Raw genomic sequence first — 16,679 nt, 5'->3', positions numbered from 1 at the left:
GCGTGCTGCAGCTACTGAAACCCGTGCACCTAGAGCCTGTACTCCACAACAAGAGAAGCCACCACGATGAGAAGCCCGTGCACCGCAACAAAGAGTAGCCCCCACTTGCCGCAACTAGAGAAAGCCCGCACGCAGCAACGAAGACCCAACACAGCCAAAAAAAAGAAAATAAAAAAGTGAAGGGAAGGAGATTTAAAAGAGGCTTAAGAAACCTTTGAGACAACTGTCATATATGGGACCTGATTTAGATCCTGAATTGAGCAAACTGTAATTAAAAAGGAAAATAACAAAGAAAGAAGTTACTGGGGAAACTGAACTGCTATGAAGGAATACTGTTAAAGTTTTAGGTGTGATGATGGTACTGTGCTATGTTTATGTTATGGACTGAATTGTGTCCTCCCCAAATTCATATGTAGAAGTCCTAAGCCCCAGTACCTCAGAATGTGACTGTATTTGGAGACAGGGCTTCTAGAGAGGTAATTAAGTTAAAATGGGGTCATTAGGGTGGGCCCTAACCTAATATAATTGGTGTCCTTATAAGAAAAGGAGATTAGGGCTTTCCTGGTGCTGCAGTGGTTAAGAATCCACCTGCCAATGCAGGGGACACGGGTTCGAGCCCTGGTCTGGGAAGATCCCAGATGCCGCAGAGCAACTAAGCCTGTGCGCCACAACTACTGAGCCTGTGCTTTACAGCCTGCGAGCCACAGCTATTGGAGCCCACACGCCTAGAGGCTATGCTCCGCAACAAGAGAAGCCACTGCAATGAGAAGCCTGCGCACCGCAATTAAGAGTATCCCTCGCTCCCTGCAACTAGAGAAAAGCCCGCGTGCAGCAACAAAGACCCAACGCAGCCAAAAATAAATAAATAAATAAATTTCAAAAACAAAACAAAACAAATGGTATGGATATTTGACCAAAAAAAAGAAAGAAAAGGAGATTAGGACACAGACAGAGACACAGACATGGACACACAGAGAGACAGCCATCTATAAACCAAGGAAAGAAGCCTTTGCAAACCTGCCAACAGTTTGAACTTAGACTTCTAGACTCCAGAACTGTGAGAAAATACATTTCTTTAATTTAAGCCACCCAGGCTATGGTATTTTGCTTTGGTAGCCCTAGCAAACTAAAACAGTTTACAGAGAGTCCATGTACCTTAGCACCACATTGAAACAGTCACAGATGAGATGATAGGCTGTCTGGGACTTGCTCCAAAACAATCTTGGAAGGGGGATGCAGGAAAGGTGTGGTTTATGGATGAAATAAGATTGGCCAGAAGCTGAGTACTTGTTGAGGTTGAGTGATGGGTACAGAGGGGTTTATTCTGAGTTCATTTTACTATTCTCTCTACTTTTGAACATTTCTGTAATAAAAAGGTAAAAGAAAAAAACTGAAGAGGAAACAAAGAATATGTAAGACCTACATCTGTGGCTCTCAGCCTGGGGCGGGGGGAACCTTACACTCCTGGGGGCTGGCCCCTGGCCTTGGTATCTTTCAGAAGTTCCCCAGGGGAATTCTAATGTTGATAACCACTGAACTAGAAGTTCTTTATGGGAGAAATAAAGGAAGACTTGAAGGGAAGTTCCACATTCCTGGATAAGAAAACACTGTAACAACGAACTTTTCCAAGTTAATTTATACAATAAAATTTCTATTCAAAAATTGTGATACAGTGTGCTAGAGTTCACCAAAATCTACTTTCCCTCTCTGGGAACAACACACCTCCCCCACCCGACTGAAGTTAGATTTGACCATGTAATGTGCTTTGGCCAATAAATTGTGACCTCTACGGGTAATGCTCCAGATGGGGGCTGCTCCATGAGCCTGGGTGCTTGAGTGAGGATGGTGATGGGACATAGGACACCCCCGGCCAAGCCAGGATGGATTTGTCATGTGAGGAAGACATAAATCTTTGTTTTTAAACCAGTGAGATTTGAGGGTTGTTTCCACAGCATAATCGAGTCCATCTTGACTGGTACAGAAACTCAACATAGAACTTGACAAAGTAATTCTAAAGTTCAACTGAAAAAATAAACACGCAGAGAGACAAACGCACACGCTGAAGAAGCAATGGGTCAGGGTGAATCCTATCAGATATTAGGCCATATCACAAAGCAACAGTAATTAAAAATGAATGATATTAGGTGTAGAAATAAAAGTCGACAAATATATTTATACTGAAGTATAGAAAGTCCATAAATAGGCAACTAGTCAATACAGGACTAAGTGTGATGAAGATTTTTCAGTTCTAGCTTGTTAACAGTTGAGCTGCCTCACTTTACCAGTGAAAAGTAACAAACATAGGCTTTGCTCTAATGTATCAGGCCAGCTTTGTTGAAGGATTGCTCCTTATTCACCAGTCCAGGGAACCGTTTATTAAAAACCCATTCTTTTATTTTTTAAAATTGCAGTATAGTTGATATATAATATTATATAAATTACAAATGTACAATATAGTGATTTATAATTTTTAAAGGTTATACTCCACTTATATTTATAAAATATTTGAAAATACTCCATGTTGTACAATATATCCTTGTAGCTTTTTTTTTTTTTTTTTTTCGGTTGTGTTGCACGGCCTGTGGGATCTTAGTTCCCCAACCAGGGATTGAACCCTCGTCCTTGGACTCCTGGACCACCAGGGAATTCCCCTTTATAGCTTATTTTATACCTAAGGTACAAAATAAGAGGTTTCTACCTCTTAATCCCCTATATTGCCCCTCCCCCATTCCCTCTCCCCACTGGTAACCACTAGTTTGTTCTCTATGTCTGTGTATCTGCTTCCTTTTTGTTATATTCACTAGTTTGTTGTATTTTTTAGATTCCACATATAAGTGATATCATACACTACTTGTCTTTCTCTGTCTCTATTTCTTTCTATTTTCTTGTCTTTCTCTGTCTCTATTTCACTTAGCATAATGCCCTCCAAGTCCACCTGTGTTGTTGCAAACAGCAAAATTTCATTCTTTAAAAACCCATTCTTTTAAACTAAAGTCATATTAATAGCACTTAAGGAAGTACTAACACCTTCTCTAAGCTACCAAAGACTTTTTTTTTTTTTTTTTTGCGGTACGCGGGCCTCTCACTGTTGTGGCCTCTCCCGTTGCGGAGCACAGGCTCCAGACGCGCAGGCTCAGCGGCCATGGCTCACAGGCCCAGCCGCTCCGCGGCATGTGGGATCTTCCCGGACCGGGGCACGAACCCGTGTCCCCTGCATCGAGGCGGACTCTCAACCACTGCACCACCAGGGACGCCCCCAGAGACTTTTTTGTTTGGATTTCAAGTGCCTTAAGTTCTGGATTTTTGACCTCAGGTCACATTTGTTTGACCTTACTAACCGATGGTTAAACAATGCACCTCAACAGTTAAAAGATGTACTGATAAACAAAAGAACTAAATAGCACAGCTAGAAAAATCATCCATATCTTTAGGTACCTGTCTTTCTGGAAAACTACTAAAATAAACTATAGGAATTTATTTCTAAAATTCTGATGAAACAAACGGTGACAACAACAAAAAGGGTAAGTTAAATTACTATGAAAGATGTGGGTGCTGAGCTCACCCTAGATGGACTCACTTCACCCCACGGATTTTCCTTTCTCAAATTCTGCTTGCCAGCCCAGATGTGCCACTCTCTTAAAAGGCAGCTGCTCTCTATTTTTGAGCTCCAACCCCTCCTCACCTTGAGGACCCAGTTCAAATGCTTTTTCTGGGAGGACCCTTCCTTCCACGCGTGACCCTTGCCTATGGAGACAGGCTGGATTCTCCACCCTGCTGCTGCGCGCCCACCAGACACTCTCAACTGGTGCACTCATCATACTGTATTGTAATTATTATTGATATTCCCATCTTCCCCTGCAGAACACGTCTTATGTATCTGGGCCACACAGAGCACTGCTAATCTTTCACTAGCATTATAGGATCTTCAAGTATTTGAATAAGTCGAACATTTCATAAGTGGATACTATATGTTAGGCACTCAATTGCCTGCTAAGTCCTTAGTGACCCATATTTAATTGTAAAACTGTAACCCCCACTTTGCAGTTGAAGAACCTGGAACTGAGGTTAAGCAAATTCAAGGTAACACAGCTGGCCAGTGGCAGGGCTGGGTAGCCTCTCTGTGACCACGTCCCACACTGAGCCGACTCGTCTCTGCTCCTTTAGCCACCAGACTCCTCGACTTGTGTGTGAGTGCCCCCCAGTCTAGACTCCTGTCTCTATAGCTCAGCACTCTGAGGGGCGGGGGCCTGGACTGCACAGGCCTAGCTCCTCTCCTAGGATTCTGGAGGCCAGGGCGGCAAGATTCAGGTTCTTATCTTGGCTCTTCCACTTACGGGTTCTCTCCCTGCCCGAATTACTTAAACTCTCTGTGCTTCAGTCTCTCCATCACAATTTCACTCACTGCCTCAAGGGCTGCTGTGGAGATGGAAGAGATCACGTCCATGGGAAACGGCAGTGCTGTGCTGGGCACATGTTAAGTGTTCTCGCTGGCATTTCTTGTCTTGTTGGCACTTCGTGCTGTTAGGTAGCACTCCCGTCCCAGACCCTGCGGCCAAGCCACACTTCCCCATCCTCTACTTGTGCACCCGAATTTGTATATCTAAGTACAGGACCTTATAATTGTTCTCCATTGTTTTCATTTTTGTTAGATACTGCCTGTTTCTGCCTTTTGATCCAAACCTGTCTCTCACTTACTCACTACTCCCCATGTGCCTGTGTTACGTGTAAATCTGGAGCTTCACCTGTATCTTCAAGCTACTGACCAAACTGTTGAACAGAAGGGAGGCTGTAAAATGGGTGTCTTTAGGTGGGAGTGCACACGGAGGAGCAGTCGGATGGGAGCCCCCAGACTGGCACAGAGCAGGTGCCCCCGCTCACGCTTCCTTACCCCCCCTCACATGCCACCAAGGGTGGAAAAAACTGGAGCAATATTACTGGAGGACAATCTGACAATATGTACAAGACGTGCATAAAAAATGCTGACTCTGAAATTCTACTCCTGGAAATTTACTCCCAAGAAGACACTAAAGAGAAGAAAAAAGTTCCATGAAAAAATATTTATAGCATCATTATTTAAAATGCTGAAAAACTTTAAATAACCTAAATGGCTACAAAGAGGAATGGTTAAATAAACTATAACAGGGTAATCACAGCAATGTGGCTCTTTAAAAAGATTAAATATAATGACTATGCATCTTTATGTTAGTGAATATAAAGTTATTTAAATTAAGTTACCATAGATATACACACTATGACTGCATCTAAATAAAAACTATGTGCACACAGATAAAAGAATGGGAGGATGAAGAAAGAGAAAATTAGTTATGGTGAGATTATAAATGTAATTTTCATTTGTTTCCCATGAAAACACCTTATAATTGATGTGGTTATAAACAGCACAAATGTTGGTACATATACAGACACATATTTTAATGTTTATTATTTATGTGTGTTCAGTTAATCTGAAGGGAGAGTTAAATAAGATTTAAGAACGAGCGGTCCAGAACACAGAGCCTTACCTAACAAAGGACTTCGATGAAACTCAAGAAGCATGTGTCTAAATATGAGATCCAATTCCCGTCCTCAAGCAGCCTGAAACCCACTGAGTTGTTAATGTGCTAGACTCCCTTCCCACTAACATCCACATGCCTCATCACAGCGCTGGCCTGCCACTCACAAGAGTCCTGAGGAATGAGCATCAGGAGGACATAGTGATGAAGGGCATTAACTTACCAGCAGGGGGCGCTGTGCAAGACCTTCCCCTGTGAGCTTTAGTTTCTGCCTCTGAGATTGGCTGAGATAGGGGTTGTTCCAGTGCCCAGCTGAGAGGCTGATGTGAGGCATGGCTTCTCAAATGCCCAGTACACATGGGCTGCTGTTACAATTGTGTGCCCCACCAGCTCTTTCAGATGGGCACAAATTCTAAACTTAGAAAAGTAAGGCAGAAGCAGAAGTAGCAGCACACTTGGAGTAGGAAAAGAAATAAGGGGTTCTCCACTTGGCTGTGCCCCAAGCTTACCGTAGGTGAACATGCGTGGCGAGGTCAGTTCAATGTTGGGCAAGGCGCCCAGGTGGTTCAGCACGGCACACCGATAGCCATTTTTCTGGGCGTAGTCAACGAAGGTGCGGATGTACTGCTTCTCACTGTGATTGGCAATTCCAGGGCAGATGACCATGGTAACATCATCTATGTGGTGGAGGAGGAGATTCCGAGATAGCCAATAAATAGTGACATGATAAATGGTCACAACTACACTTCATTGGCTTAGCCAACAGTAGGAGAGAATTTAACATACATCTTGTCACTCATTTCTCTGGGAAAGAATATCTTTCCCTCTAGCTGGAACTCTCTATAGCAGTGTTTCTCAAATTATTTGTGGTGAAGGGTCAGTTTTTAAAAGTTCCAATCCATTATGGACAGATGCTTTTGAAAAATAAAATATAATCAAAATTAACTACTAGAAAAATGAAATGAAAAAGATTCAAATCTCAATTTTTTAATTATTAGAGTCAATGGATATAAAATCACTCTGTCAAATTCTTATACAAGTTTCCAAGCATTACTCTTAATTTCTATATGAAATTCTGTATGAATGAATGAATGAAAAAATAAAAAGCAGTGTTTGTTTAGACCTCTTTGATCCAGCAATTTTACTTTCAGGTATTTATCTTACAGATACATTGTACATACACAAAACAATATATCTACAGTATAGATTGTAATAGCAAAAGACCGAATATAACATAAATGTCCAGAAATAGGGGTCTGCTTAAATAAATTTTTGCATATCCAAACGATGAAATATTATGTAGCCCTTAAAAATAATGAGACATCTTTACATACACTGATATGGCAAGCTCTCTAATATGTATTAAGTGGAAAAAGCAAGGTGCAGAAAAGGGTTATGATATGCTACTATTTGTTGGGGGGAAAAGACATCTATGTTTATAAACGCATCAACTAGCTCTGGAATCAAACACAAGAATCCTAACAGTGGGTACCACTGTTAGGGTGGGAGAGAGACTTACACTTTTACTGTATATCCTTTAGTACATTTTGAATATTCTATCATGAGCATGAACTACCTACTTAAAAATATGAATATGTGTTTTTCTTTAAAAGAAAAGTGGTGTTTGGGTTATTAAATCTAATCACAAATTTTCCTTCTGAAAGTTAAGAACAATTTTAAAATTCGTACGCAATATGCATAAAGAAACTTAAAATTTTTTCTAAACCTTGACCTTGTAATTCCAATTCTTGGAATCTTGCCTTAAATTTTATGAGTAAGGATGCTTATCAAAGGATTATTTGAGAGCAACAAAATTATAAGCAAGCTAAATGCCCAAAACCAGAATGATTAAATTATGGTATGACCACATTGGAGACTATTAAGCAATTGTTAGACTTTTGTTATTGAAGACTTTTAGACTTTTAACTATATGGGGAAATATTTATATTATAATTTATAATATAATGTGTAGTAATTTAAATTTTAGAAAAACTTTGCATAGAACCGAAGGTAAATGGAACAAAACGCTAACAGTGGTATGCTGGGTGTAGGATTACAGATGATTCTTTTCTTTTTTTTAAATGTTTCTACATTATCTACATTTTCTATGAGTGAGTATTTATTCCTTTTGTTGTCAGGAAGAAATCATTAAAAAGGAAAAACGGCTGCTTTTCTTAGAGCGTTTCCTGGAAGCATTTCTGCCTTCCAGAACCACCTTCATCAATCCTTTCTGGGCACAGGGGTGATAGAAAGACACAGACAATCACAAAAAAGAATCAGTTTCGTCCTTTTCAACTTTCCACCTCAGTCCTAGAAGAGCAGGTTAAATTAAATTGCTTAAATTTTGTACTTTAATAGTAGAAGAAGTCAGAGCATTAGAAGCAAGGGAAAACATATTTAACTTTTTTAAATGGTAGAGAAATAAATATTTGAAAGATCAGCTACAAGGCTTAGAAACACAATGTGAACTCCTAATCTATTCATTTATTCACTTCTGTGACTGTTTATTCGACTCTGGGGATTCCTACATTCTAGCAGACAGATGATAAACAACTATGCAAATAAGCTCAGAGAGTGGCAGGTACCATGAAGAACTAGAGCAGGAAGGTGTGATGGATTTCCTGGGAAGGAAACACTAGTTAGAGGAGTCAGGGACCATCCCTCTGAGGTGACATCGAGGCTGAGAGCTAAATGACAAAGAGGCAATTGTGTGAAGGTCTGGGACAAGCATTCCAGACAGAGGGAACATAAGCTAAGTTGTCACTAGCTACTCAGAGGTTCTAAGTGCTTTAAATAACTGAGAGCTATATTACATTTACTGGAATTTACCCCTAAATATTGACTGAGTTCCTGTAAAAAACTAGGTGCCTTTGAATACTACAGAACTCAAAAGACATGTCCTCTTCCAGTAGTAACAGCATTCAAAGGATGCAGCCATCTAACTCCACTTCCTCAGAAGTCCTCATTGTGAAGCTTTTTATGAATGTTTATTGTGCAGTCTGCACAGAGCAATGAGAGTTTTATCACCAGTAGAAACCGTGGTTGTTTCTGAGATATAGGTGTCCCAGACCTCTGGAAACCTAAGCAGAGGGTATATGAGAGCCTTTGTTATCTGCTGTTGTCCAACAAAAAAGACCAGCTACACTGCATCTCTCAGCTTCAGTTTCCTCATCAGTAAAGTAGGGAAAATAAGGCACTGACTTCTCAGGGTTGTTGTGAGGATTAAATGAGATAATAGCATACATAAAGCACTTAAAATAGTCCAGCTTCTGTTGCTGTCATCAAACCAAAGGCCTGGTCCTGGGCTCCAAGTTCTTATACCAAGCTTTTCTATTTCACAAAAGGACTAAAAAACTGTGTTCAACAATGCTTTCTGAAGAGCCCTACAGGACGCCCGGCAAGCACACGCTGGAGCCAGTCCTTGCCAGTTGCTCCTAAGTGATGCACCTCAGCAGACTTCCTACAGGACCCTGAATGCGATGGTAAGTATCAATGGCTCGAGCATTTATATTGAGGCTCCCTCACGGACTAGTTCCCCTTCCCTGAGTGATGGCCCAATCATATGACCTAAACTTGCTTACCTCCCACACAGTGCTCAGCCAAGGGCTCGAAGAGGTCAAAGGTCGAAGTGGCTCCGTCAGACATGGTGATGAACTTCCGGTGCCCATACGGGTGTGGTGACCTCACCCTTCCCATCTTCCCATACAAGGCTGTTTGGATGTGTCCACTTTTCCCCCAGATCAAAGGTGGAATATATCTAAGAAAGAAGGAGAGGAGAGGTCAATTTTCCCACACTCCTTGAATAATGCTCTAAAAAAACTTTGGAGCAAGAGCTTTTCAACCTCTTTTTTTTTTTTCCTGACAAATTCTGTTCACTAAGCACAAATATGAGATTTTTTAAACCTTATACCCATGCCATGATTTATCTCCTTTTCCCACTCAACGCATCAGATTAGCTTTAGAAATCAACCAGGGCATGCTTATATAGACAGGATTTCAAATTTAAGGTGTTAATTAATTCAACACGGGTTATTGCCATAATAAATTAATTCAACACGGGTTATTTCCATAATGTAGAATAGAAAGAAAGCAACTAATACATTTTGAACACATGCTACTTGACAGGGTTAGCCTCATTATCAAATGAGCTACTGTATATAAAATAGCTAGCACGGCACCTATGCAAACTAAATGTTCACTTCTTTGCCTTCCCCCAATAAGGCAGGCCACAGCTGCGGGGGTTACCCCATGAACCAAACCTGCTACCTTGTTAAACTGGGAAGGGCTGCAAAGCCTCCTAAGAGTCTGTTAAGTGCCTTGTCCATGTGTGTGTGTGTGTGTGTGTGTGTGCTGGGGGGCACATTGTATGCTCTGGAGAATGTGCTAGAAGGGCAGAGCAATGTAAATATTTGTTGGATTAATGAAGGATAAAGTCTTGTTAGCATAAGCAAGGCATGATACCACCCTAACAACTGTCCTTCGTGAAAACACAGTGACTCTGGTCCTTGGTAGGAAGTGCAAAAATCACAAACTAGTTAATCACTGGGAAAACAAGGTGTTCCAAGTTACAATTAAGAAATGATTATAGTTCACAACCACAGGGCAAGATGATCCCATTTACTGAAACTGCTATTGGTTTCTCTTCTTCAGCTTTGAGCCCAAGCTTGATGCGTGAGCAGGATTTGTGTTCTGTATTAAACTAGAGACATAATATAAAATGGTAATGACATCAATCCTTCACCTCTGTAGTGTATCACAGTGGTGAACATTTTATTAAGAATTTACCTTAACCTGCTTGCCGATTTGTGCCTATCATTTCCATCAGACCAGATGATCCCAGACCCTCTTCTTAAATTAAACCAGATTTACTCTCTGTTTTTGGCGATTCATTAAATCTACACAAATTTAAGAGAAGGGAAGTCATCACCTTAAGCAAGCCAGTTCCCAGATAAGCTTCCTCTCTGGGGGCAGGGAGGAGAAGGAAGAGTTTTTTTTTTTTTTTTGCGGTACGCGGGCCTCTCACTGTTGTGGCCTCTCCCGTTGAGGAGCTCAGGCTCCGGACGCGCAGGCCCAGCGGCCATGGCTCATGGGCCCAGCCGCTCCGCGGCATGTGGGATCTTCCCGGACCGGGGCATGAACCCACGTCCCCTGCGTCGGCAGGCGGACTCTCAACCACTGCGCCACCAGGGAAGCCCAAGGAAGAGTATTTTTAAGACCTATGGACATGAAACCACTTGCCAGCATCAACCACAGGTGCAAATCTCAGTGCAGAGACCACGGCCTTTAGAAAGCAGGCAAAGGCATTTTTAAGAGATAAGTGGATTATGACAGTAACAAAAAGCAAGCTTATAAAATAATGTCAATAGGACAGCTGAATACTATACAAGATTTAGATAACTGAATTTATAAAGGGTTTCAGACTACTAAGTTGGACAATAAACTGTGCATACGGGGAGGGGAGTGGTCCAAGAAACCAAACTTCTGATTGTTCCTGGAGGAGAAGTTCGGAGAAAATTTTGTTTACAATACAAATTAAAAACATAAATGTGCTGAGGTTAAAAATGTCAGAAGAATGGGTTAAATTTCATCTACTTATCCTCTGATCTCATTTAGAATATAATATAATCATAGAAAAGATGACAAAAGCATAAAATTTCCTTTTGGCTACTCAGATTTCCTGTATAATCATGACACAGGTGATCAATCCTGATGCCATGCTCCAGATTCAAGGTCCTGTCACCGCCTCTGAATCTTGGCAATTGCCCCCCAAGTGGCCTCTCAGCCTCTAGTCTTGCTGCCATCGACTCTGGCATCCCCCCACCAGTGGAGGGATAACTAACACACAAACCTGGCCACGGCCCTCTATTGCTTGAGTCCTAGTAGCTCGGCTTAGGAGGTGCCACCTTGGTGCCTGCTTACCTCTTTTGCCTAAGTTCCAAAAAACCTGAACCACCGTCCACTCAAGAGTCACTTCCAATCAGGTTTTTTGGGAAGCTCCCTGCCTCTGTGCCCCCTGGAAAAGCACCCTGCACACCCTAGCACCCACGAGGCTTGATTAAAATACACCTTTTTCAAGCACACTCCTCCCTGCCACCTGCAGGGCCTGGGCTCATTCTCCTTTGTGTCTATCCTCAGGGCACTCGAAACACACGAAGCACGTAGGGAGGACTCGAGGATGAACAGAATACAGACCCACTTAGTAAATCTGAAAAGACAAAGATATGCTTAAAAAATCATATGCATCAGGATGATGTGAACTTGGCTGTGGCATCATTGGTGTTTGGCTGTTGTTCTCCTTCCAGGCTACTCAGCACCATTCTCAGACTGGGCTGGGATGAAATTCTCAAGCTGTTCCTGTGTGTGTGCATGCGTGCGTGCATGGTGTGTGGACAGGTGACTGCCTGGGACTTTCTCAGTTCAGTGTAAGGTCAGTTGTACACAGTGGAAGTTTCACTGTCTATAATTTTATGACAATACCACCTACTGATAAAACACTTTTTAATTAACATCACAGTAACCCAACACCAGGGCTTACAAGATTGAGTTTTTGCATAGCATTTACTGTGGTGGAGCTTTATTGTGTTTTTGTTTGTCTTCATAACTGATCCACAGATCATAGGAAAAACATTAAGAAAGTAAAAACCAGGGCTTCCCTGGTGGCACAGTGGTTGAGAGTCCACCTGCTGATGCAGGGGACATGGGTTCGTGCCCTGGTCCAGGAAGATCCCACATGCTGCGAAGCGGCTGGGCCCGTGAGCCATGGCCGCTGAGCCTGTGCGTCCGGAGCCTGTGCTCCGCAACGGGAGAGGCCGCAGCAGTGAGAGGCCCGTGTACCGCAAAAAAAAAAAAAAAAAAAAAAAGAAAGTAAAAACCAGAATAGGTGCCCACTCACGTGGTTCAGTTCAGGGAAGAAATCTGGACCAAAACAACAGAATATTTTGAAATTTATATAAATATGGAAATATTTAATTTTTAAAATTTATTTATTTTGGGCTGCCTTGGGTCTTCGTTGCTGTGTGCAGGCTTTCTCTGGTTGCGGTGAGTGTGGGCTGCTCTTCGTTGCGGTGCGCAGGCTTCTCACTGTGGTGGCTTCTCTTGTTGCGGAGCACGGGCTCTAGGCGTGCAGGCTTCAGTAGCTGTAGTATGTGGGCTCAGTAGTTGTGGCTCACGGGCTCTAGAGCGCAGGTTTAGTAGTTGTGGCGCACGGGCTTAGTTGCTCCGTGGCATGTGGGATCTTCCCGGACCAGGGCTCGAACCTGCATCCCCTGCATTGGCAGGCAGATTCTTAACCACTGCGCCACCAGGGAAGTCCCTGGAAACATTTAAGAGATGTTGCTGAAGTGGTACATGGAGGAATATGTTTTACTCTAACTACCTATGGGGTAGTTTGTCTGAAAATAGAGCCGCCAAATAATTCCACCTATTCCTGCCCCCACAAGCCATTCTTCCCGTCAGGAGCTAGATTCTTACCTCCCCTACCCCACCCCTATGGATCTAGGCTGGCCTGTGACTTGTCCGGTCTGCTGGACGTGGTGGGAGGCCTGCTGTGCAGATCTGGGCCTGGCCCTTCAGAAGCCTGGCAGCTTCTGCTTGTATAATACCTCCTTGGAAGTCTGGTGCTATGCTATAAAGAAGCCAGGCCTTGACTACCCAGTGATGAGGGAAAAACGGAGGGGGGCTAGAGAATGAGAAATAAAACCAAGAACTGTGTGCATTTAAAATTTCATAGTACCACCGAACTGCCTCCCAAAAGAGAGGGACCAATTTACATTCCTACCAATTGTGTATGAAAGTACCTGTCTTCCTCACCCTCATCAATAATTGGTGTTTTAGGGCTTCCCTGGTGGCGCAGTGGTTGACAGTCCAACTGCCGATGCAGGGGACACGGGTTCGTGCCCCGGTCCAGGAGGATCCCACATGCCGCGGAGCGGCTGGGCCCATGAGCCATGGCCCCTGAGCCTGCGCGTCTGGTGCCTGTGCTCAGCAACAGGAGAGGCCACAACAGTCAGAGGCCTGCGTACCGCAAAAAAAAAAAAAAAAAAAATTGGTGTTTTGGCTACTTTGATAGGCAAAAAATGGGTATTATATTTCAATTTGTGTTTCTTAAGGTTGATCCAATCTATGGCAGAAAAAAAGTTTCTTACTTGAATTTGCATTTCCTTGATTCATGTGTTTATTAGCAATTTGTACTTCTTTTCTGTGAATTGTCTGTTCATATCCTTTGTCTATTTTTCTATTATAGTTTTCTTTTTCCTTTTTTATTTTTATCACTCCTACATTAAGTCATTATATATTATATTTTGCAAGGGTTTTCTCCAGTCTATTGTATATTTTAATTTTATTTTTCATCTTATATAGCTTTTTATATTTTGTGGTTAAATTTATTAATTTTTTCTGTTAAAACCTTTGTGTTTTGCATTTTGCTTTAAAAGGGGCTATTCCAATACCCAATTATAAATATATTCAGCAATATTCCTTCTATTATAAAAACTATATTATTATAGTTTTTAAAAATGTATTACCCTGAAGTCACTTATTTTTTAAAATGATGCGAAGTAAAGATCTAATTCATTTTTAATCTAATTCAACTAGTTAGCTAATTGTCCTTACTCCATAAATGGCCCATCCTTTCCCTACTGATTTCAACGGTCATTTTAAATATATACCAAGTTCTCAATTAAATATCTGGATTTGTTTCTGCATTTTCTATTCTGGTTCATCGATTTCTTTGTCTATTCTTATGCCAATATGGCACCACTTTAATTAATACAGCTTTATGGAATATTTTGAAAGTTGATGGTGCAGGCCTACTTCACTCTACTTTTTCAAAATTTTCTTGGCAGACTTTTGACATTTTAGTTTCCAGATGAACTATAGGATTAGCTTGTTCTATGAAAAATTTTGGAGATTTAAATTGGAAACACACCAAACATATACTACTTTGGGAAGAACTGACATCTTTACAGTTTCGACTTGTCCCACTCAAAAACATGGTGTGAGGGGCTTCCCTCGTGGTCCAGTGGTTAAGACTCCACACTTCCAATGTAGGGGTCGATCCCTGGTTGGGGAACTAAAATCCCACATGCCACGCAGCACGGCCAAAAGATAAAAAAACAAACATGGGGGTTTCCCTGGTGGCGCAGTGGTTGAGAGTCTGCCTGCCGATGCAGGGGACACAGGTTCGTGCCCCGGTCTGGGAGGATCCCACATGCCGCAGAGCGTCTGGGCCCATGAACCATGGCCGCTGAGCCTGCGCGTCCAGAGCCCGTGCTCCGCAACGGGAGAGGCCACAGCAGTGAGAGGCCCACGTACCGCAAAAAACAAAAACCAAAACCAAAACCAAACATGGTGTATCTCTCCATTATTCAGGTATTTATGTCCTATAGTAAAACTTTATGTCTTGCTTCACGTTTCAATACTCATTTTTTACTACACTAATTTGCATGCATTTCTACATTTTAAAAAGCTATTCTTAGAGTTAGCATCTGGGCATGTTTTATTCCTGACTCCCAGAAAGCAGAAGTGATGTCTTCTACTTCTTTACTTATCTAGATGGTATTTTGTCCAATGTCATGCTGTGGTCAGTGGTTAATGAATCCTGTTACTAAGAAAGAAGCTAGAAGATCACAACAAAATCTAGAGGCCAGCATGTCTTTATCTTCTGAACCTACTTATAATCAACATCTGGCTATGCTAACGGAATTGCCCAAAGGGAAAGACCACAAGGGAAAATCTGGACCTCCCTCCCTCCCACATCCCTCCAGACATGCGCGCGCACGCGCGCGCGCACACACACACACACACACACACACATGCTGCCTTTGGGCACATGGAGTTCACACGAGCAAGGACAGATGGTTGCTGGGCTGTTTATAAGACAGTTGAAAAAAAAGCCGACTAATGCTCATCTTTGCCCTAAATCTGTGGGTGACCAATTCTTCCTTATGGGACTTGGGTCCCTTGGTTGTAGATCAAACCACTTTATAGCTATGGGACCCAGACTTAGCCGTTATTCCCTTTGATCCTCTCCAGTACCTCTCTACCAAATCGGCCCAAGGCCTGGCACACAGTAGGTGTTTAGGATATGTTGTCTGAGGTTGAGCCCCCCACCGACTCCCAGCAAGTCCTTCCCAGTGAACCAAATGCCCATCAGCCGCTACTCCTTGGCATTTTAAATTTGTATCAAACAGGCTGCTTTGGTTAAAGCAACAAAACCCAACTCCAACTAACTTAACTCCTCTTATATTACAGGGATGCTGGGGTGCTCACCAAATGGACAAGAGTCTGGAGAACCAGGCTTGAAGAGCACAGGATCCAGGAAGGAAACCAGGGGGCTGCTCTAGCGATGTGCTCTTTACACAGTCAGCAACATCACTGCCCCCCACCCACCTGGAAAGAGTCAATATCCCAGGAGTGAGGTGTCTAGAAGCAGGGAATTTCAGAGTGGGTGGGCAGGGCAACCTTGATTTACTACCTACATGCAATGGGAGAGAGGAACTTCCCCAAAAGGAAATTTGTGTGCCCCTGGAGAGGAAGAATGGATGCTGGGCAGCAGAAAAGTGACAAATGTCCCCTACAAGGTTTTTAGCTGGACATGTCTTTGGTTCAAAAAGCTTTTTCAGTGCCCCTGACACTCCACAGCCCCCATCAAATCACAGTATTCCCTCTAGTTCTTCCAAAGTCTCCTCTTTCTTTCTGTCACTGTTCCCTGAAACCGGGTCCCAACTCTTAGTATTTCACATCGTTCTAAAATGTATCTATTGATATTTTAGAGCCTCTCCAGAAAAGCTTCACCTATAATACAACATAGATCAGAAAACAGGCAATCTACTTGCTCAAGCATTGTTTTTTTTTTTTTCTCACACAGCCATCTTTCTAAAAGCTAATTTCATAAAAAAAAAAAAAAGAGTTTGTGTTATTTTCTTTAAAGGAGACATCTAGCAAAGTAGAGTTTTTATGACTCCTGGCCAATGATCTTTACTGGTCTTAGAGTAAAATAGTACATTTTACGCAGCCCATCATTTTGCCCCCACTATCTTTTTGAGTTAAAATTCACATAACATGGAATTAACCATCTTAAAGTATACAATTCAGTGGCATTTAGTACATTAACAACATTGTGCAATCATCACCTTTACCTACTTTCAGAATATTTCATCACTCCACAAG

At 42.2% G+C, this 16,679-nt stretch overlaps 1 protein-coding gene across 1 annotated transcript in view; it reads right to left on the bottom strand.

The window, feature by feature from the left end:
- ABHD2 (abhydrolase domain containing 2, acylglycerol lipase) overlaps nt 1-16,679 on the bottom strand; it is a 110,020-nt gene that overhangs the window by 38,685 nt on the left and 54,656 nt on the right. Inside the window, exons 3-4 of the mRNA XM_067696458.1 lie at nt 9,092-9,267; nt 6,020-6,187 (exon numbers count right to left, since the gene is read on the bottom strand). Coding sequence (XP_067552559.1) covers nt 6,020-6,187; nt 9,092-9,267 — 344 coding nt within the window. The remainder of the gene's footprint in view (nt 1-6,019; nt 6,188-9,091; nt 9,268-16,679) is intronic.

The sequence above is a fragment of the Pseudorca crassidens genome, chromosome 1, assembly GCF_039906515.1.
Source record: "Pseudorca crassidens isolate mPseCra1 chromosome 1, mPseCra1.hap1, whole genome shotgun sequence".
In the NCBI taxonomy this organism is placed as follows: domain Eukaryota; kingdom Metazoa; phylum Chordata; class Mammalia; order Artiodactyla; family Delphinidae; genus Pseudorca; species Pseudorca crassidens.
This window is presented reverse-complemented; position numbering and strand designations above follow the sequence as displayed.